The sequence below is a fragment of the Cnephaeus nilssonii genome (assembly GCF_951640355.1).
Source record: "Cnephaeus nilssonii genome assembly, chromosome: 3".
NCBI lineage: Eukaryota > Metazoa > Chordata > Mammalia > Chiroptera > Vespertilionidae > Cnephaeus > Cnephaeus nilssonii.
The window spans coordinates 3,751,601-3,774,563 of NC_137074.1; the positions used below are offsets into that span (position 1 = coordinate 3,751,601).

At 42.9% G+C, this 22,963-nt stretch overlaps 2 protein-coding genes across 3 annotated transcripts in view; one reads left to right on the forward strand and one right to left on the reverse strand.

Annotated features, from left to right (window-relative positions):
* Positions 1–298: 298 nt before the first annotated feature.
* PIGP (phosphatidylinositol glycan anchor biosynthesis class P) lies at positions 299–11,911 on the reverse strand. Of its 2 annotated transcripts, none has more exons than XM_079766356.1 (5): positions 11,391–11,475; positions 11,100–11,198; positions 9,748–9,820; positions 6,777–6,895; positions 299–4,073 (listed from the first exon to the last, which is right to left on the reverse strand). In XM_079766356.1, the coding sequence occupies exons 2-5, from the start codon at positions 11,179–11,181 to the stop codon at positions 3,943–3,945; spliced, it is 405 nt and encodes a 134-aa protein (XP_079622482.1). In that variant the 5' UTR covers positions 11,182–11,198; positions 11,391–11,475; the 3' UTR covers positions 299–3,942. The 2 variants fall into 2 exon arrangements, with proteins under 2 accessions (XP_079622482.1, XP_079622481.1); XM_079766355.1 differs by lacking the exon at positions 11,391–11,475 and adding an exon at positions 11,664–11,911 and having other exon boundaries at positions 304–4,073.
* Positions 11,912–11,956: 45 nt separating this feature from the next.
* TTC3 (tetratricopeptide repeat domain 3) overlaps positions 11,957–22,963 on the forward strand; it is a 92,247-nt gene continuing 81,240 nt past the window's right edge. The window contains 1 exon segment of the mRNA XM_079766354.1: positions 11,957–12,188. Coding sequence (XP_079622480.1) covers positions 11,966–12,188 — 223 coding nt within the window. The 5' untranslated portion in view covers positions 11,957–11,965.

The window sequence follows — 22,963 nt, forward strand, 5'->3', positions numbered from 1 at the left end:
CCAAACGACGCTTCTCAACTTCTTTGAACTCACTTTGTTACTCTGGAAATGATCATGGAAGACCCACTGTCACGTTCATGAATAATTAATTATACATGATGCTGAGTAGTGAAAAGTCATGCTTTGCTGGTCAGAGTATAAAATTAAGCCTTCCTTCCCGGGCAATTTGGCAATAGGTGATGAGCACTTTCAGAAATTTCATATCCCTAACCCTTACAGAAATATTTCCTAAGGACATAATCAGACATAAATACAAATACTTTTATACAAGGATATTTGTTAAAATAATATTTATAAAAATGAAAACTTACAATTCATCCTACAATCCAATAACAAGAAATTTGTGAAATAAATTATGGTGCATCTATATGATATAATATTATACAGCTGCTAAATGCTCACAATATGATGTTATTTGAAAAATAAGGCAAACATATTTACAGTGTGAATCTGTTGATATTGTTGCTAAACACATCCTTAGAAGGGCTTATACAAAACTATTTAAGATTATCTTTGGGTGATGGATTATAAATAACTGTTTCTTTGTTGTTTTCTATAGTTTTAAAATGCTCTACAATGTATTTGTATTACTTTAAAAATAAGTGATACTTAATAAAAACAATGAAAGTATTTAAAACATCAGTCCTTAGGTACCATTTTATATTATTAATGTAGATTTAAAATGGTACAATCATGAAATAACCTTAGCCATGATATTATAGACTTTTAATCAAGGGTATTTCTGAAATAATCTATAACTAATCCATAGAGTGTATGGTTGATGGACTCATCAATACCTTTTAATCACCCAAGTTGTTGGGCTCATGGCATTTTCATGATTTATCCAACGGGGAAACTCTGATTTAGCCCAATGCACTAGTCCTATTGGTGACAAGAAGGTCCTGCTAAGGATGGATGGAGAGGTGAAAACGAGGGCAAGTTTTGGGATCTACCTTCACTGAAACCATTTTCTTTGAGGGATTGGATATCTGATCTGATTTCATTTATGTCAGATCTTTGAACAAATGACTACACAGGTATGTTTGGGAGGGAAGAGGTTAAGTCTCGAAGCAGTGCTTGATTTAAGATTTGTTTTGGAACTACTTATCTCTTGGGTTGCTGACAGCAATAAGCATTTTTTAAATACCTAAAGGAATGAAAGTAGACTGAAACCTGGTTATTTCTCTATCTTCATTCAGATGAATGTTTGAGTTAAAAAACAACCCAAAACAAAACAAAACAGATCAAAGTTACTTTTGAATTTGTCATGCATCTGCACCAGGTGTGTGGCCTGTTCTGTCAGGATGACCTAAGGAAGATATTTATTTTGTAAAATAAAGTTCAAAAAGGCAAAGACATCATTGACTTAGACCAAAAACACCCAATAACTCCTGCAATTGGATGGTCAATAGGCACTGACATACATCCCTTATTCTGACCAGAAAGGGGTAGAGTTATTCCCAAGGTTAAGTAAAGGTCATCTCTCTCTGCCAACTGCCACTCGGTGGTGATGGAAAAGCAAAGGCTGAGGTGGGGTGCCTGGAAATTTCACTTAAGAAACAAATGGCCCCAGTCTGTCTGTTCACTCAGGTCATTTCTGTTAGTTTTCCCATAATTGTACTGGATCAGCAGTCAAGTGAAACGACAGATTCATCACTGATAGAATCTCTGTCCTGGGCCGACCATTCTTTGATTTGTGTGTCTGTGTGGCCAGGGCCATTATTTCTCACTGCCTTTTGATCCTGCAGCAGGCCATCTATCTTTCACACATTAAATTTAATCTTCACGTTAGATGCTGATGGGGAATTTGATCTGGAGTGGCTATTGGACTAGTTTCACAAACTTTAGTAACTTCAAAATAATATCTTAAAAAGACATCAAAATTTGAAAGTAGAAAGCAAATAATGATGGCTTTCTAGTAATTTAAGGTTGTTACAAGATCTCCAGTGATAATTCTGATTATTTAGGTTCTTCAATTATTCAACTCCTTAAAATATGAAAAGTATACACATCTCTCTCTCATTACATCTTCAAAACAATTGTAACACTTCTGATGATTCCAGATATGAGCCTTTGAACTTTTTTTCATTCACCAACTAGATACTAGGTCAGTGGTCGGCAAACTCATTAGTCAACAGAGCCAAATATCAACAGTACAACGACTGAAATTTCTTTTGAGAGCCAAATTTTTTAAACTTAAACTTCTTCTAACGCCACTTCTTCAAAATAGACTCACCCAGGCCGTGGTATTTTGTGGAAGAGCCATCCTCAAGGGGCCAAAGAGCCGCGGTTTGCTGACCACTGTACTAGGTTCTCTGTGTTAGGAACAAGGGGCCAAGGATGACTCAGGGAAACAGAACTAATAGGATCTATAAAGATAGATGAGAGATTTATCACGGATTTACTGTGGATTGAGCCCACAACCCAGGCATGTGACCTGGCCGGGAATCATGGGTCAACACTGAACCACTGAGCTACGCCGGCTGGGCATCACACACGATTTTTATCCATAAAAGATGTTCGCTGAACTAATTACTTAAAACTGGGGAAGGCAGACAACCCAAGTGGCCAGTGTAAGGGAACGATCACCTTTCTTCTCCTGTTTCTGCCTCAGTGACTGAAACCTCCTGCCTTCTGGGGGAAGACACCCCAACCATTCTCTCCTCCCCACGCTCCTTACACTCAGGGGAGATGTGATGGATCAGACGGTGAGAATGGGCACAGGTGACTGGCTGCACACTGAGTTGCCTGCTATCTGCCCCGACCTCCAGGTTGCAGCCCGCCCACCACAGTCTCTGTGCCTGCCACTGGTTGGGCGAAGTCTCTAGATCTGCAGGCCCAGCCTCCTCAGACCAGATTTGGGGAGGAGAGCCTGGTTTTGGCTTCCAGAACATGCCAATCCATGGTGCATTAACTGAGAAACCAGAGGGCTGGATGGCGCCTCAGCAGCTGACGCAGGTTGACTCAGCTGCTCCTAATATTTGGGAGCCAGATAAATAGGATTTATAACTCATGTGGGGCCATCCTGGCTGACTAGGGTGCAATGCGACATCTGAGTCACTGTGAGTCTTGGGCTGGCGTCATCCAGCCCTGGCCATGTGACTCTGTGACTATGACCTGTAAAAGCAAAGCGTGGGTGCTACTGCCGAGCTAGGCCGAGACAGATGTTTCATTATTGGAGAGGTGTTATGCAAAGTGCTGAGGTCCCAGAAAACCAGCTACCTCCCACCTGAAAGTCAGTGCTCCGGCTGCTTGGAAGCTCACTCTGCCCGCCATTCTTCCTATGACTGGCTCCTGTTTGCGCCAATCAAATCTCAGCTCATCTGCCACTAACTGAGCAGCCTACTTGAGCACTCGATCTAAAGCAGTCACTTTCTAGAAACTGTACTATCTTAATTCTCTGCACAGCACTCATTTCCTTATTGGTTTGCTTGGTCTATTTCCACCTGCCTCTAAAATGTGGGCTCTTTGAGAATCTCACTGCAACGTCCCACTGCCCAGAAAAATCCCTGGTCCCTAGGAGTACTCAATAAATAAATATCTGCATCTGAGACATGAATCTGATGGCAAGGACACACAGAAGATGAACCCTTCCCCCAAACGGGAGTCTGAGTTCTGGGTCTCGAGAATAAACGGTGAGAAAGACACAGTTGCTCTCTGGAAGTGACAACATGAATGACTCTCTGGAGGAACTTCCTGCTTCTACGGATGCTTCTTTGTTAAAACGCCTGCTCCGTGGTAATGATCAATGTTTTGTTTATTCTGTCCATTAGTAACTAACATTGGAGAACTTTTACAATATTAATGGAGCTCAATCTAAGAGAAGTTCAACTTACGTTTTTCAAAATATTTTAATACTGGGCATTAATAAGAGAGATAATTATGGTCAAAATTATTATGCCAAAACTTGCAATACATGTTTGATGGTAGTGTACATACAACTCAGTTTTTGGTGTAAGACTCTTTGGCAGTCAGAAAGAACATCTGATTTACTTCGCTAATAGGAATATCTCTTAATGCTGGGATGGCCTCTTCCTGGTATTTCTTCTGCTGCTGATTTTTAGCATAGTTATCTGCAAGAGGACAAAAGGCTCTGATTACCCAATGAGTTCTTCTACCTTCTTTATGGAGACCCAGTACATAATTTACTAGGCTAATGCTTGGATAATGACAAATACGTTTAAATGTCATTAAAAGATTACTTGAATGCTCTCTTTAGAAGAAATGTCCCAATTAGACTAGACATTAGCAAAGTACTTTTTAAAAAATATATACTTTTACTAGAGGCCCGGTGCATGAAATACATGCACCAGAGTGGGGCGGGGAATCCCTCAGCCTGGCCTGTGCCCTCTTGCAGTCTGAGCCTAAGCCAGCAGTCAGACATCCCTCTTCCAGTCCGGGACCCCTCGCTCCTTACCGCCTGCCTGCTTGCTGCTCCTTAACGCTGCCGTGGAGGCAGGAGAGGTTCCTGCTACCACTGCTGCGCTCACCAGCCATGGCTGAACAGAGCTCCCCCTGTGGGAGTGCACTGACCACCAGGGGGCAGCTCCTGCATTGAGCGTCTGCCCCCTGGTGGTCAGTGCACATCATAGCGACCATTCATTCTGGTTATTCCACCGTACGGTCACTTAGACTTTTATTATATAGACTAGTGGCCCGGTGCATGAAATTTGTGCATGGGGGGGGAGTTATCCCTCAGCTTGGCCTGTACCCTCTCCAATCTGGGACCCTTCGGGGGATGTCCGACTGCCTCTTGCAATCCAGGACCACTGGCTCCTAACCACTCGCCTGCCTCCCTGAATGCCCCTAACCACCTCTGCCTGTCTGCCTGGTCACCCCTAACTGCTACCCTGCTGGCCTGATCGCCCCTAACCACCTCTGCCTCGCCCTGCACCCGGGACCCAGGATTCCCTCCTCCAGCTGGTCATGGGCATCCGGGACCCGGGCTTCCCTCCCTCTGGCCAGCCGCAGGCACCCAGGACCCGGGCCGGCCTCACCTGGGCTGGCTGCAGCCACAGGGGACCATGGGCGGGCAGCTTAGCCTGGGCCGCAGCCCCAGGTGCTGGCGCCCGGGACTGCAGGGCGTGTGGTTTGTCCCTCTCCTGGGCCGCAGCCTGGCTTGTCCCCATTCCTCTCTCGTGAGCTCATTTGTGCCTGGCTGGTCCCTATTCCTCTCTCCCCAGTGTTGAGTGTCTGAGCCTTACTGAAGATGGCATGAGGGCGTGATGACCATTTGCATATTAGCTCTTTATTATATAGGAGGATTGATTTCAAAGAGGAAGAGAGAGGGAGTGAGATAGAAACATCAATGATGAGAGACTCATCGATCAGCTGCCTCCTGCACACCCCCTACTGGGGATTGAGCCTGCAACCTGGGCATGTGCCTTGGATCTGAATCAAACCCAGGACCTTTCAGTCTGAAGGCTGCGTTCTATCCATTGACCCAAACTGGCTAGGGCTAGCAAAGTACTTTTTTGCATCTCTAACTTGGATAAGAAAGTAGTATTTCATTCATTAGTACAATGATGTGTTAAAGTCCCATTTGCACATTTCTCATAGGAACAGAATCCTATTCAGACTGATAGAATATATTTAAATCACCTAAAAACTATTAAGTCATTTGGTACAATCATTCATATAAACTTAACACTTTCCCCCTTCTGCACAAGTTGTCTTTTTGCCATGATTCCAGTCAAGAATGTAGGGAATACAGTAGGTTACCAGAAAAGAAGCGTCAACCTGTGAACCAGGAGGTCATGGTTCGATTCCTGGTCAGGGCACATGCCCAAGTTGTGGGCTCGATCCCCACCCAGTGTGGGGCATGCAGGAAGCAGCCAATCAATGATTCTCTTTCATCATTGATGTTTCTCTCTCTCTCACCCTTTACCTTCCTCTCTGAAATCAATAAAAATATATTTTAAAAAGAAATATAAAAGCTATAACTGCCCTAGCCGGTTTGGCTCAGTGGATAGAGTGTTGGCCTGTGGACTGCAGGTTCCCAGGTTCGATTCTGGTCAAGGGCACATGTCTGGGTTGCGGGCTCAATCCCCAGTGTGGGGCGTGCAGGAGGCAGCCAATCAATGATTCCCTCTCATCACTGATGTTTCTATTTCTCTCTTTTTCTCTCTTCCTCTATGAAATCAATAAAAATACATATTAAAAACAAAAAAAAACTATAACTGTTTTTGCAGAATACAATGTATAGGCTCATACACACACAAAAAGGCTTTAAAAGTTAAAAAAAATCATACCTGGAAACTGAAAAAATACTTTACTTGGTAGAATCTAAGCAAGCTTAGGAATCTGCCTATTTTAATCATTAGATTTGGGGGAAAAAAGAACTTTAAAAAAATAAAACTGCAAAAAACATGCTGTGGCTTGTCTACCCCTTACTGGAGTCAGGTGTACACAGAGATCCTGAGGACCGCCCCCCCCCCCAATCCCTCCTCCTGGACAAGCTCTGCATGGGCCTGCGTGCACCCCATCCACATTGCCTGTTGAGGAGAAAGGAAGTTCCTGTCAGCGAAGCTGCCGAGGAACATATTACAGACTTGTGGTTTTTATGGGCAAATGCACCTGTTGACTAGTGCTACGAACAGGGTATTCATCAGAACTTATTTCCCACGTAAACCTGCCTCTGGTATACCTCTGCATTATGTCTCCCAGGTTGGTATGCCGAGGTGTCATTTTGCAGCCTGTTCTTGGTTGCTTTTCTCGATAAAAGCGCTAAGAGCCCACTCCTCCGTCCCCCAGCACTTCCCCTTGGTATAATTTACCTGTGACTGTATGAATGGAGTTGAGTGGCGAGGTGCTCATCATGTTTATTCCAAATAAGAGGACATACCCGATTAGTATAGTAATGAGGAGATAGACGGGCAGTGCGACCGCCCAGTACCTGCAGAGGAGAAAATTCAGTGGGTAACAGACTTCCCCCAAAGCCACACTTCTTATGAGTCCATCAGGAAGTTAACATAACATTTAAAATTTAAAGTAAAGCCGAAACCGGTTTGGCTCAGTGGATAGAGCGTCGGCCTGCGGACTGAAAGGTCCCAGGTTCGATTCCGGTCAAGGGCATGTACCTTGGTTGCGGGCACATCCCCAGTAGTGGTTGTGCAAGAGGCAGCGGATCGATGTTTCTCTATCATCGATGTTTCTAACTCTCTATCCCTCTCTCTTCCTCTCTGTGAAAAATCAATAAAATATATTTTAAAAAAAATAAAAATAAAATAAAATAAAATTTAAAGTAAAACAGGTACTGTACACAAAAGACAAACAGTTACGAGGCCTGCCATCTTTTTGTCTGTTTGCTTATGTTCCATGCTCCCATCAGTACTCAACCCCCAGCTTCTCTGACAGGAAGGGCTCTAATGTGACTCTCAATGCAGCTGAGCAAGCACATCAAGTGACTGCAGGTCTGAACTGGGTGCACTGTTTCTTTAGTCATTTTCTCCCACTGTTTTCCCTTTCTGGAACTTCTAAAGAGTTAAGATTTTTTTCACCCTGTTATATTTTCCTCATTTTTTCCATTTGCTGTCTTTTTTCTACTTTCTGGAGATTACCTTTGGTTTATCCTTTAACCCATCAATTAAAATTTCAATTTTGGCTGTTATATATACACTGGGGGCCTGGTGCACGAATTCGTGCACATTGAAAGGACATTAGAAGAAATATTTTAATATCACTATTCACCCTTTCTCTATAATAGAAGTGTCAACTAAATTCACGATTGACAATGACAGATCCAAACACACACGTGCGATTGGCGCCAGCGAGAGTGTTATATGTATTGTGCATGCACGAGTCAACTTATCCTTTTATAGATATAGAATAAACTTGCTTAATTAGACCTGCTTTCTGACTGAGCTAAAGTTTTTCCAGCCCAGTGAAGCACCCCAACTTCTCTTTCAGGTAATTGTCAGCAACACAGCAGTATACATCAACGTGAAGCAGATTATTATTGTAGATCACGCAGGGAGAACAAAGGGTAAAATATTTAACCGCAGCAGTGTTTGACTATATTCTGCACAGTGAGAAAACCTGAAGTAATTTTCAAGGTCCACCATTTCTTACTTCTTTTCAGTCGGGTCAAGTTACTAAGCTTTCTAAATCTCTGTTTTCTGGCTAATGAAAAGAAAATAGGACTCCACTGAATCTCCTATCTACCTACTCCAGGACTTCTGTGAGGATCAAATGAGATGAGGCACAGGAAAACGCTTCACAGACATTTGGTTACAGTGTGAAATGTTTCCACCTGGCTAGAAAGCAAGTTGTGTTCCTGGGCTGAAGAAACTGCAAGGAGGCTAGTTGCTAGGGAGAGGAAGCCGGGCATTGCTAGGTGACATCATTACCCAGCGCCCACAGCCACTGTTTCCAGGCTGGGCTGGGCTGTGGGCCACATTTTGCACCATGGGATCTTGGCAGTGTCAGCTGCAATTTGGTGGGGTGTCGCTCCGGGGTGGTGGCAGGGCCTGTGTCCCACTTGGGGGAAGCTGAGTGTTCCTTTTTGGGCACCAGGTCCGTGGTGCCCTTTCTCTGTAAATGGCCAATGCACATCATGGCAGCTCCTGCATTGAGCGTCTGCCCCCTGGTGGTCAGTGCACGTCATAGCGACCGGTTGGACGAACACTTAGCATATTAGCCTTTTATATATATAGATATTTCTAAAAACAGTAGTAATTCCTTAAACATTCCATTTTTTATAGCATTCTGTTCTTGTTTTACAGTGATTTTCTTCTGTTCCTTCCGTTAGCTCCCTTTCCTTCAAGTTCCCTTTCTTTCTTTTGTATTTCATTTTAGAGGCTTTTATAAAATAGTAAGTTATGGTTGTCCACTCACATTTAAAAATGAAGTACTAACAAGGTTATTGGAAGGCCCGTGTATATGTGGGCCGTGATGGCGAACTGGCGAGTCTCACTGTAGGAGACCCAGCCATTTCACTGAGGACCACCAAATGTCAGAGATTACAGATGCTTTCCCCTAAGCTGGTTAACTTCCTTAGGGGGGAGCCTCCTGTTTTGCTGGGAGGAGCAGGGTGGTATAGGCCTGGCAGCCACAAGCCTGAGAGCGTAGAGGAAACGTGCTTATTATTCAGCAATGCAATGATTTCCATTCTCCTCCCTGTCTTTAGTAAGGTGCCTCATTCCCAGGATCAGACCTCATGTCTACATACTCTTATTCAACGTTCCAGGGAGTAAAACTGACTTCTGCAGGGGAGGGCGGGCCAGTCTCCCTGCCTTAAGGGATGAGGAGAAGGTTTGGGGGTCTTGTGCTCCTTAAACACTGTTTTCAGCTCAATCCAGAATGACCACCTTAAAGAGGTATCTGTACGTCCCATTTTTAGCCTTTCTGGAATTCTAAGGCACAGATATTCTTGCTGGCTTCTCTGCTTCAGCAGTGTGAAAAAGTGGGAACCAAGTCAGTTACCTCTCACCTATGTACAACTCTAAAATTTTGTTGATGCTTCTTACTTGCTATCCCATTATTTGTTACCTTTAAAATATATATTTTTTTCCCTACAGAGTTACTTTAGCAAGGTGTTGGAAGGAAATGAAGACAAACATACATTCAACACATCCTTTTTAATTGGAGATACATCTATAATGACCTTTAAAAAGCTTTACATTTCTATTTGGCTATTTATGGATCTTAAAAGGGTACTTAAGATTTGAGTAGTCTTAACAAAAAATCTGATCCTTCAAAACAGCATTAATATACCCTTATTTTACTTAAGCAACATATTAAACTTACTTTTGAGGCCAATAGGTCAAGCTTAAGGCGTTCAGCCAGGACTCGGGAACAAAAGCCCACACGAGATACAGGACTGTAAGGAGGGGAGAAAAGGCCGGTGAGCTTGCATTTCATCCTCCAAGGATCACGTGAAGCAAAAAGCTCCCGTAAAGCCGCCCTGACTCGCTCATAAATGACTGTTCCCTCCTTCCCCACCTCCTAGCTCCTTATTTGCATCACTCTGGTTATCACAATTACCTCCCATCTTTCCATTGTGGTAAAAAAGTGACCGAAGCCCCGCTGGCGTGGTTCAGGGGTTGAGCGTTGACCTATGAACCAGAGGGTCAGGGTTCGATTCCTGGTGGGAGCACAGATTCTCTGACAAGAGGGGCTCCAACAGGCCACAAGAGGCAGCAAAGTGAAGTCTGCCCAGCGTCTGGGTTCACATTCTAGCTGTTTTTTACGGACGGTGTGTCTCAGTGTTCTCATCAGTGAAATGAGGGTAATAATAACATCCACCCCACAGGATTGTCGTGGGAATGATAAGCACTGAATAAACACTGTCACCAGTTTTTTACACCTGGAGAACCTGAAGGCTCAAAGAAGTTAAGTAAATGGTCTCAGGTCACACAGCTAATCCGTGGAAGAGCCAAGCTCTGAACCCAAGTTATAACTTCATTCCATAGACTTCTCTACCCAACAGCTTGGCTGATGCAGGTAAGGTCCACACCCCCCACTTTCCTGGTTTCCACAAAATTCCAAAAAGTTGGATGATGAGTACCCAGTTCTCTCCCTCTTGTCCCCTCATAATTCTCAACTCCTTTTGGGGAGAGATGGGGGGCCTGGTGTGTCTGGTATGTGACTCTGGCTTTAGTGTCTCTGTGAGCATCGGTTTCTTTTACCTGTGCAATGGGATCTTACAGGGATGGAGTGAGACCCCGCCTCATGCATTCCAAAGCCTCATCCAAGGCCTTCCCACTTTCTTCCTCCTTATTGTTGGGAAGAAAGCGAGCTGATTTCCTCAACTGTTTCATGTCTCTCGCTGGGCTCCCAGGCACTTACCACCCTGAGTGTTAAGTGTGGATTACTTGTCTTGTCCGTGAGACCATGACCACCGGCCCCAGGTTCTATTCACTGTGCAATCCTACCTGGTGCTGCATAAACAGCAGCTGAGATTAAACCTTTCAGGCTACTACCTGGCTTACAGAACCCTCTGAACGCACATGAGTCCCCCCCTTCAGGTTTTCTTAAGAAGAGACATGGGTAGAAAGAATCACAGCTCAAGGGAGCACTCTGACAACAAAGGCAGTCATTTCCTGTCCTTGGACACCAGAGGAAGGCCGTGGCCACCCTTCCATCGGCAAAGTACTTACTGAAGCCAAACTGGGAGCTTAAGAAAAGAACAAAGCCATAAATCGCTCTTTCTGGCAATGGCGACGGTGAATTTTCCACCATTTTCCCTTCGAGACAATCTGTGGGAAGGAAACACAATCACCATTAGTGATGTACTCCCCTCACTGGTCTGTTATAACCTCATCGCTTTGCCACGGGCCACGGGCGCAGCCTCTGCAGTGTTTTCCCCCCAGCTTAAACCACTGCGAATGGCTATCCTGCGCACACACCCCCAACACACGCCCGCTTGCACACCAGCACCCACGCCTGACCTGCACGCGCACACCGGCTGCCAAACCTCGCGTGCACACGCGCACACACGCTAGCACGCGCACAGCCTGCCGTGGATCGCGGGGGGGCGGGGGTTTGGAGGGTTAGGGGGGGATGAGGGGGTTGGAGGGAAGACGCCCCCGCAGTCTGCAGACTTCGCCTCTGCGGAAAGGGAAGAGCTGGGCAGGGCGCGGCCTCCCCGGGTCTGGGCCGCGGCGCCCAGGTCCGAGCACCTGCCTCGGGGGGAGTGGGGGGAAGGCTACTGTTTCACGTACGAGGTCAAGGTGGTCCTCGACCTTGACTCCTTCAAGCGCCCACTTGGGCCCCTCCCGACAGCTCGGCCTCTCCGCGAGGAGCCTCCTGCGCAAGCGCCGGCCCGGCAGCCGCAGAGGCGAGAGAGCAAAAGCCGAGCGAGGAGCCGAGGGGCGACGGCGCCTCCCGCCCGGGCGCAGGCGCAGCGCGAGCCTGGTCCGGCCGGACCTCGCGAGCGCGGGGTCCCGCGGGATCGCTCGCTCACCGCCGCCGCGGAGGAGGGGGCGGAGCGGGGCGACTGCGCATGTGCGCGGCGGCCCACGTGATGCTGTGCCGCCCGCGCCGCTGCCAGCAGCCGCTCGCGCTGGCTGACGTGGAGGGCCGCAGGCGGCAGCGGGTGCGTCGGCGGCCCGCGACCGAGGCTTGCGGTCGGCGGGCCCGGGTGACTGGTCACCCGGCGCGCGGCAAGGCTTCTGGATGTGTCACCGTGTCGCAGAGCGGCCGCGATGCCCGGGGAGAGGGGCGCTCCTCATCTCCGTGGGTGTGTGGTGAGTGTGGGTGTGTGCGCGTCGCTCGCGGCGGTGCCCGCGGTGTGTCTGCGGGGGACGGGGTGCGGGGGATGAGGGGCGTGGGATGGGGCGCCGGGGCGCTGGGGGTGTGGCCGCCTCTGTCGGCCCCAGTGGGTGTGTCCCTTTTGTCTCGCGTCCCCCTTCGGCCAGCGTGGGCCCCGCGGGGTATTTGTGCGAGGGTGGGAGCAGCCCCTGGGCGTGCGCATCCCCCGCCGCCCGCGCACCCGCGTCTGGAGGGCGACCCCGCTGCTGGGCGAGGAGCCCTCCGGCCGGAGCGCGCCGGCACGCGCCCGTGGGTCGCCTCCAGCCCTTTGGTGTCGGGCGGGCTCTTCCCAGTGTCGGCGTGGGCGCCCCCGGCCGGTTGCGTGACCCCGCTTTGGGTCACTGCCCCTCTCCGGGGGGTGCGCGCGTCACCGCGCTTCCTGCGGTCGCGACCCCCCCGCCTGCAGCATCCCGCGCCCGGGTGTGCGTTCTCGGTTGTCCCCGGGCGCGGCGTGCGCCTGGGTCCTGTGGAGTGCGTGGTCCGTGTGCGGGTGTTCGGGAACGTTCGTGCACGCCTCGTCCTCCGTGTCTTGTGTTTCCTCTGTCTGCGACACCTGTTTTCCAGGCCGGGCCGGCCCCTCCCGTCCCCACGGAGGGGGCCCTCCCCTCTCTGACGCCACTGCAGCGCACCCTCCGCCCCCGTGGCCGATGGGGAGGGGGTGCCGCGGGTCTGGCCAGCCCCTGCGTGGTGCTGACGCCATCGCCTGCGTCGAGCCAGCCCAGGCACGAGGGGGGCCAGCGACCAAAAATGGAGCGGAGGCGGAGGTGAATTGGGGCGCTACCATGGGCGCCTTTTCCAGAGGCGCCCTAACCCCCCCCCCCCCCCCCCAAAGCCCTTCGATTGCAGACTTTTTCCAATATTTGCAAAACCAATAACATTCTAGCCGACCCTGGCATTCTCGATAATACTTAACGGTTCACGCAGTGTTTTATGGCGTTCACAGAAATTCCCTCTCTCCATTCTGCCCAACATCCTGGCGAGGGAAACCAGGGAGACGTTTTTAAGATTTTCCTTCTCCTCCTCCTCTGGGAGCAGATTTCTCATTGTTACAGCTCTAGCTAGGACATTTTTCTATTACAAGACATTTGCATTTTTATTCTAAGGGAAATGGCATTTATTATAAGGATATGCAAAGAAACTTAAAAACCCATTAGGGACCCAACTACTCCTCTTGTGCAAAGGTTCCTGCTCTCCGCTCAAGGGCTGCGTTTTGGTGTTCATTTGCTCGATTGTCTTACACTTGCCTAATTTCCCTTTTTTTTTCTTTCTTTTTAATTTCTGGTATACTTCATATATGCATTATTAAGGGGGATCGAATCAATCCACGACTCAGATTTACAGATGTAATAATTTTGCCAAATTTACTTTAGATTCGTTTTTTTGTTTTTTTTTAAGAAATAAAATTGTAGGTATTGGAGATGGTCTCATGTCCTCTCCTTCCTTCCGTAGAGGTAGCCACCGTGTTTAGGTTTGTGAACATCATTCCTTTGCATATTTTACTAGTTTACTTGGATCACGGTGAATCCATAAGCAATAATATAGTGTATTTTTAAACTTTAATGGTATGAAAAAAATGTATCTTTTTGCAACTTGCTTTTTTATCAATCAGCATTACCTTTTGATATTTATAAACAAATAAATTGGAAATTTGAGTTATCTTTCGTTCATTTTAATTGCTGGTATGGAAAACCATTGTATGAATATACCATTATTTATCCATTTCTCTGTTGATGGGACTTTTGAGGTTGTTTCTGGTTTTTTACTCTAAAAACAAACCCACAATAAACATCTTTGTACTTGTATGCTTGTGCACACATTTGGAAATTTCTCCGGGAATTACACCTAGTCCTTTGCTGGATAGTAGTGATATGTGCATCTTCAACTTAACCAAAAATCACAGAAGCTCTCCAAATGGTGGTTCTAATTGTGACTGTCACTGGTATTGAGTGAGGATGCTCATTTTCTCACATCCTTGCTTTGCTAACTTGTACATTTTTGCCTTCTCTTTAATGACCAGCTACCTTATAATTTGAGCTTGCGGCTAAATTTGGCTTCTGCTCTAGCCAGGTTTATCTGAAGCAGCTAACTGGCTCAGTCTTCATCTAATTTGTCCTCATAAGATTAATTGCAATAAACATTTACTTTGTACCTAAGGTATGTCAGTTCCTATGGTTGATAAAAAACTAATCATTTCCATCGTGTACCTCTCTAGTGGCAGGTGAAATTACTTTTTTATATGAATTGTTTTTAAAGATCTTTTTTTTTATTTAATGTAATATTTGATACATTCAGAATATATATAACCTATTTAAGTTGTGAAGCAAAATAATAAAATGAACACCTATCAATCCACCACTTATTCAAAAAAAACCCCCACAAAATAACCTGTATTGAATGTGCTCACCTCCAGAGTGACTTCTGAATTGGTCATTCATTGCTTCTTAAAAAATAATTTTATCAGAGATGTATACAACCCTCAACAGTGTATGGTATTTGTTGTTTTTGAGTAAAAAAAAAAAAAAGAATATTGGATACAGTTTTCTTGGACTTGCTTATTTCTCTCAAAACCAAGTATAGATTTAAATGATCAATTTTCTTTGCTGTGTAATATTCCATGGGTGAATATAACACAGTATATTCATTCTTCTGTTGATGGGCATTTTGCTTCTAGGTTTTGCTATTAATGAAGGTTCTTGTACATATATTCTAGTACTCCGTTGCAAGAATTTCTCTAATTTTCACACTGGGTATATGCTCCCCAGGGAATGATGATGATTTTCTAGGGAGGATTTGGACACACGTGATGTTTATGAATCAGCTTCTAGGTCAAGTTTCATATGGACTCTCTGAACTTGGTAATGCCTAAGGCTTATCACAGTGGCCTCCTTCTGATTCTAGTTTCCCCCCTTCTTTTCACAGTACCACTCACCCACATGGAATCTGCCTAGGGCATTACCCCAAGTGGGAAAACTCCACCGAAAAAAAAGGATAACTTAAAATACAGTGTTTAGTGTTAGGGAAAGCCTCATTCAATGCAGGCACTTCCCATCTCCTTAAGAGCTGCATTCCAAAAAAACTTAACTTTTTATGTGTAATTGTCACTGTATATAGTTAGTCCTTTTATTAACTCTGCTGCAATAATTATAACATAATTTAAACCAGTGATATGTCACTTTTATTCTAAAATGTCACTGATATTCCAGAAATTCATCCTTTGCAGTTATTTAAATTTAGGCCAAAAATTTTCATTGTCTTCTTAAACTATGAAGAGTATGTCATTTTAAAAAGCATTTTGATGGTTTGTGAGTAAAAAGGGGTGGACACCACTGTGATAAGCTATCTGGTGGAAGTGGATTGTGGGTTATGGGTCATGAATGTTGGAGTTTACAATGTGATACCAAATTGTTTTCTGAAGTGGTTGTACTGCCTTATACTTTGGCCAGCAGTTTTTCACATTATATACTTTGCTTAGCAGTGTGTACAAGTTCTAGTTGATCTAGATCCTCTCCAACACTTGTTCTCATCAGACTTCTTAATATTTGCCAATCAAATGGGGATGAAGTGATGTATCATTGTGGTTTTAATTTGTATTTCTTTGATTATTAATGAGTTTTCTTCTCATGTTTACAAACCTTCTGTTTTCCTTTTGTGAAATACTTGGCATATTTTTTACCCATTTTTCTATTGGGTTGACTTTTAAAACTAATAAACTGTAAGTCCGATCCTTTATTGATTATATGCACTGTAAATACCTTCTGTGACCTATCTTTTAACTCTTGATGTTTTTGTGTTTTTGTTTTGGTGAACAGAAGTTCTTAATTTTAATGTAGTCTAACTGGAAACTTTCCGTAGCCCTGGGCTTGTAGAGACATTCTCCTGTGTTCCTGTTTAGAAGTTTTAAAATGATGCCTTTCACATTTAACTTCATAATCCATCGGTATTGATTTCTGTGTATGGTGTGAGGTAGTGATGCTCATTCCACCCCCTTCTCCCCCAAGTGGCTACAGTTGTCCTCTGATCATCCATTGAAGTGATTCTGTTCACCAGTGATACCCTGAACCCCCTCTTTTTCATTCTACATGCATGGCTTTGTTTCTGGCTAAGCTTTCTGTGCCCCTTGTCCACTTGTCTGTCTCTGTGTTGATACCACTGTCTTAATTTTTAATGCTATAGCTTAACCAGAAATCTTGATAATTGGGGGGCGGGGGGGGGGGGCGGGAGAGGGGCTTGAGTCTCAGCTGTTGGATCTTTGTTCTTGTTTTAAGAATCAGTTTCTACGTGACATGAAAAATTCTTTGGGAATGAATTGGAATTGATTGAATAAGTTTGGAGGAGAATTGAAACCTTCCTGTCTGAAAACGTGGTATTTCTATGTATTTAGGTTTTAAATGTCTTTTAGTAGAGTTTTGTAATTTTCTCCATACGCATCTAACAGTTTTTAAATGTTGATTTTGATGTTTCTAGTAGGGTTTTTTGCTATTATAAACTTATTTTTTTAAGATTCTGTTTTCTGTTTATTGTTGGTAAATGGAAATTTAATGGATTTTAAAATATTGATCTTTAGTCATCCATTTGATAAACTCTAATTATTTCTAATATTTTCTGTAATTTTGGGTTTCTATGTGGATAATTATATTTACAAATAGTGACTCTTCGGGTTCTTTCAGTTTTCCCTTTTATTTATTTTTCTTGTCTTAATATGCTGGCATGCTTTTAGATCTATGTTTAGTGGAAGTGATTATGGTTATTCATTAGAAGTGATTATAATGGAGATAAAAGTATTGTTCCTGACTTATAAGGGAATGCTTCCCCATTAAAAAACTCTGTTATGAATTTTTGTAGATACCCTTTAAGTTAGGGAAGTCTTTGTGATTTTGTCACATTTCTGCATCTGTTGGGAATGTCTTGAGTTTTTTCTCTCCTTTAATGGATTCCAATTAAAACATTTTAAAATTCTTAATTCTTACATTCTTTCCTGAGATAAACCCAAATTGATGTTGGTGAATTGTCTTTTTTGCAAACTACTAGATAGAACTTGCTAATATTTTACTTGGGATTTTTGTATCTGTCTTATGAATGAAATCACTTGCCATTGTTCTTTATTGACTATCTAGTCTAACTTTGATATTAAGGTTACACATGCCTTATACCAGTTAGAAAGTAGGTCCTCTTTTTCTCTTTTCTGAGCCAGTTTGAATTGGAGTGATTTGTCTCTTGAAAGTTTAGTGGAATTTAACTGTCAGAGCGAATGTTTTCTTTGTGGAAGGATTGCAAATGTTAATAGTTTAGTAGAAATTAGCAGTTGAAATTAGGTGTTTCCTTTAGCCAATTTAGTAAGTTTTAGAAATTTGACCTTTCAACAAAATTTTCATGTTTATTGGCATCAAGTTCATGTATTGTCTTAATTCCCTTTAAATCTTTATCTGTGATTGTGTTCCCTTGTCTTATTTTGATTTTTATTTGTGTGCAACTACTCTTTTTTTCTTGGGTTAGTCTTGCCAAAAGTTTATCTATTTTATTAATCTTGGCAGAGGATTAATTTTTGGCCTAAGTAGTCCTTTATATTATATATATATATATATATATATATATATATATATATATATATATTTAGTTCATTGGTACCTTTTAAATTTATTTTCTTCCTTTGAGTTTATTTTTATATTATTTTTTAACTTAAATTGCATGCTTATTAATTTTCAGTTATTCCTTTTTCAGTTTTCCCAGTATAAGCATATAAAGCCATAAGCTTCTCAAAGTTCATTTTTGCTTTATCTAACATGATTTAATTTATAATGTTTTAATTAACTTTCAAATCTAAGCATTTTTAAAATGTCCATTTTGATTTCTTCTTTGACTTACATGTTTTTAAATTTTCAAATTTATTTACATTAACATTTTTTCTTTTTACTCATTTCTTAATTGTTGTCAGAGAACATAATGTGCATTTTGTCTTAAAAAATTGTTTGCCCTTGCTTTATGGCCTTGTAAATAGTGAATTGTATTCTGTGTATACCTGTGAAGAGTATGCATTCTAATTGCTATGTATCCACTAGGTCAAGCTTGTAAATTGTGGTGTGCAGACTGTCTATTAATTTTTGTTGTTTCACCTATGATTCATTGAGAGAGATGTGTTGCAGTGTCCACTATTCTTATAGACTTCTTGTAGTCCTAACACTTTTTCTTTTTCTGTATTTTGAGGCTATTTGATTAGATACATGAAAGCTTATTATTTTCCTAGTGGAAATATGTTGTGATCCTCTCCATGCCTAATGTTTTGTCTATCCCACCTTTCTTTTGGTAATAATTTACAGGATATTCTTTTCCTTTGTTTTACTGTCACTTAAAAAAATCTCTATATTTTATGTGTCTCTTATAAAGAACATAGTTCTGGATTTCTCTTTTAATTCACTGAGACTATGTCTTTGCTATTTTCTAAGAAGTTAGTTCAGTCTCTTGGTGTCAACTCTGGGACATCTTGGTTAAATCCAGTTTTTTATCTAAAATTACTTTTATTTACCCTTGTTCCTGAGAGATAATTTTGAGGTATATACACTTCTAGGTTGATAGTTATTTTCTGTCTGCATAGCAAAGATGTTTTACATGCAAGGTCTGCTGCCAGTTTTACTTATTAAGCTTTGAAGAAAGTATTCTTTTTATTTTGGCTACATTGGATTTTCTGTCTTTGATGTTATGATCTTTCATTTCTAAGTCTAGATGGAGATTACTTTTTATTTATCCTCTTTTATATACCCATGTTTTTTGATTCTGAATTTTGTCTTTCATGGGGTGTAGAAGATTCTGAGGCATATGTTCTTTAAATTTTGTCTCTCTTTGGCTTTACCTATTCTTTCTTTTTGGAAATTTAACGGAATATATATGTATTAGACTGTATGAAAATTGCTTACTTTTTATCTTTCATGTTTTTATTTCCTTGTCTCTTTTCCAGAATATACAATGCTGGGTAATTTCATCAGGCACATCTTCTAGATCATTACTTTTTCTTCAACTGTGCCTAATTTTCTCTTTAACCCATCCATTTTTTTCTCTTACTTTTAACAACTGTATTTTAAATTTCTAAAAGTTTCACTTAGTTCTTTCTAAGATATACCCAGTTTTTTGTTTTTTGTTTTTGTCTAATGTTTCTTGTTCAGTTTTTTTAATCCATTCATATTCTATAGACTATATTGGCAATCCCAATGTCTGATGTACTTAGGAGGTCTAAATTTGTTGCTTTTTTTTTTTCTATTGTGTTCCCTCATGGTGGACTGTAACCTTCTGCGTTTAGTGATCATCAATTATGAACTCCTATCTGATCTTTCTCTGGGACTCTTAAGAGTCTGGTTGGGGGGCGCTTTCCTTCTGATAGGATTTATATATCAGCTTTGACTGGAGTCAAGGAGTTTTCGTGGGACCACTTTTCAGTTCCCTCACTTTGTTTCTGGTCCAGAGCTCAGTGTCCTGATCCAACTACTGTTCTTGACATTACTATGTATAGCTCTTGACTGCCAGGTTTAGTTCTAGCAAGAGGGTTTGTTTGTTTGTTTGTTTGTTTGTTGCAGAGTAAGGGTGGCTTTGAATATTCCCTATTTCTATGAACTCAGCAAAATAAAAAAATGTTAAAATCTAGGACCCACTTTTTTGGCAGTGATAGTCAGGAAGTCAATTACTTTAATATTTAATTTTATTCAAATATTTTAGTTTGTACTAGAAAAATATTGTCATACCAAACGTAAGATTTCTTGGTAATATCAAATTTTCTATTAAAACATGTTTATATTGAAGTTATTCTAAAGAAAAATATTAAATGTCAGTATAGGTGGCAGGTAATTTTGCAAAGTTTTCTACCTTGGGGAATGTGAATAAGATTTTGGGAAACACTGAGCTAGGGAATGAGGATGGGTAGGGCACTTTACCCTCTGGACCCAGAATGAACCTGCAGAGATAAACCTGTGATGACCAAACTGTGAAAACAGCTGTCAGCGGATATGGGCAGGGTGCTCCGGGCTCCCAGAGGAGAGGTCCAGCAGTCAGCGTGGTGGGAGCAAGAAGATCAGGAAATGCCTCCTGGAATCTAGTCTTAAGGACTGGCAGGCTTTAGGTGGCAGCGTAAGGTTTGTTTAGGAATGCAGGTAGTTGCTGAGTACGATTGGCTTGTAAGTTGAGTGTCATGCAGTGACGGGAGACAGAAGCAGGAGCAGGATCACAGAAGACCTTCGATGCTACATTAGTGAGTTTGGACTTCGTTCTGAAGATGAAGAGAAGCTGTTGAATGATGTTATGATCAGAGTTTTAGAGGATGCCAAGATTGAAGGCATGTCACCAGTTAGGAGACTTGCTTGCTAAATCAGTTCAGAGGAGAAACATGCCCTGGGCATGAAGAGGTGTGTGTGCTAATTTTAGATTTCTTAGGGGAGTAGATATGACAAGACTTTGTGGTCAGTTGGGTAGAAATGTTGAAAGAAACTGGGGATTCTAGATTGACCCCGAGGTTTCTGGTTTGGGTAAGCAGCTGGCATGTAGAGCAATTAACTGATGATATACAGAAAGAGGAAAGAACTTGGTTTCCTTAGTTTTTGAGGAAAATGATAAGTTTCTCTTTCAACTTACTGAATCTGAGAGGCTTGTGGGACATCTAGGTTAAATCCAGTAGCAGTTGACAGGTTCTAGAATCATGAGCTACAACCCAGTCTGGAGAGCTTTGAGAGTCGTGAGCGTTTGGACATTTCCACTGTTGTGTAGTATGAGGTAACCGAAACTGGTTATAAATAAACACAGTTTTTTGAATAGTTAGGAATTTAATGTGTATGAAAGCATACATTGTACACCAAACCTGTGACATCATGGATATTATCAATTAGGCCAAGCGAGACCAATAAAAGAAATATCAAGTAAATAAAAATACATGTGACATGTGGAAAAGGCAAAAATCATGGTGAAGCTATGCAAATGATGGAAGTTCAGAAAGTGCTGTTAAGCCATGGGTGTGGTGGATAAGCTCACCCAGGAGAGAGTAAGCGTGAAAAGAGGGGAGAGTTGGCATTGGGGTGGCGGGGAATGGAGAAGAAGAGCCCATGGAGACTGAGGAAGCGCAGCCAGAAGAATAGGAGGAGAACCAGAAGATGGTCTCTGGAGTCCACATGAAGAGTTCTGAAAAGGAGGAAGTGGTCAACAGCGCCAAGTAAGTTGTAAGCTGAAAAGTGCTCTTTGGACTTAGCAATTAAGGTAGACCATCTAGCTGGAAGCATCCAAACAATGTGTTAGAAAAATACTCATCTAGTGTTAATGTTAATGATAGTTGATATTTATAGCACTCACTATATGCTAAAGTACTCTTCTAAGCACTTTAAATTTATGAACTGGTTAATCAGGTAGGTAGGAGTGCTATCTGCATTTGGTGTGTGAGGAAACTGAAGTGCAGAGAGGTTAAGTAACTTGCCCAAGATCGCACTGAGGAAATGGGAGAGCCAGGGTTCAAGCCCAGGGTTCCAGAGTCCATGCTCTTAACCACTATGCTATATCTCCTTTCTGGTTAAAACAAAATAGAAAATAAAAATTAAACCAATGGTGTAATTACAGTATAGTTGGTGTGGGGGGTGGAATTGGTGAGATCTGCCAGGCTGACAGGTCACAGTGGCTCAGTCTGCCGGATGTGAGCCCATTAGTTGTATTGTAATCGATGCCATGACAGTGAATGTGGGCTGTGACAGTTTTGGCTTTCTGTATTTACACACACAAAACATTTGTAAAACAAATGAGTTTAAAAGTGTATATATTTCCCAGGATAGCATAGGTCCTGTTTTATATGGCCACTTTGGGTGCCAAATGTTTTTATTTTTTTCAAGTCATTGTTCACTTTTGGAGTTAAATGCTAAACTCAGAATATTGTCGACCACTGACCTAGAATAGGTCAGGGTCCAGACGTTATATAGAATCAACCTGTTGTAGAAGGTTATATTGGAAGAGGAGACCCAGTTGTGGGAAACAAAGTAAATGTGAAGAGTATTTGGAGGGGCGAGAGGAAGAAGAGCCCTGGTGAGGTGGAAGAATGTCTCTGGTAGGCGGCAGGGGAGACGAGCTATAATGGCTCTTGGTTGTTCTCAGAGGAGCTAATGAGAGTTAGATTTGGAAACCGGTTAGACCTGGGCAGTGATCTGAGGTGTGACCTTGGGAAGGAGGAGCTTCGGGAGGTGGGCAGTGCAGTTCATTTTAGCTGAGAAGGTAGGTAAACTGCAAGGCTAGGTCTTGAAGGGGTCGTCTGCGTGGGCCTTGGTGTGTCTGGGATGATAGAATTTGCAGGAGAGGGGAACACTCTGAACTAGTTGTCAGTGTTCTTAAACATGACAACCAGGAGGTACCTAGCTGGCAATGACAAGGAAAAGTATATGTGGTACAGTAGAGTGCTTGAGAGGAGAGACTATGGAATCGGAGGGCCTAGGTTTGAATCCTTCCTCGTTGGGTGACCTTGAGCACATTACTTAATTTCACCGAGAATGTTTCTCATCCGAACAGTGGGGGTGATGGTAATGGACTGAGAAGATGTGCTGTGAGGATTGAGGAGATGCATGTGACATGCTTGAAATAACGTGACAAATAGTACAGAGTTTGCTAGGAAGGTTGTTGTTCACTTCTGATAGTGTGAGGTCTTTTCATACAGCAAATTGACGTAATAAGAAGAATTAAAGAAATGATTTGTGTTTCAAGACCTGAT

What these genes read in the sequence shown, in the direction of transcription:
- PIGP (XM_079766356.1), bottom strand. Translation starts at nt 11,181, where the DNA reads ATGGTGGAAAATTCACCGTCGCCATTGCCAGAAAGAGCGATTTATGGC. An exon ending in TTGACCTATTGGCCTCAAAA is followed by an intron (nt 6,896 to 9,747) that starts GTAAGTTTAATA and finishes TCTCCTCTGCAG; the next exon opens with GTACTGGGCGGTCGCACTGC. An exon ending in CTCCATTCATACAGTCACAG is followed by an intron (nt 4,074 to 6,776) that starts GTAAATTATACC and finishes GTCCTCTTGCAG; the next exon opens with ATAACTATGCTAAAAATCAG.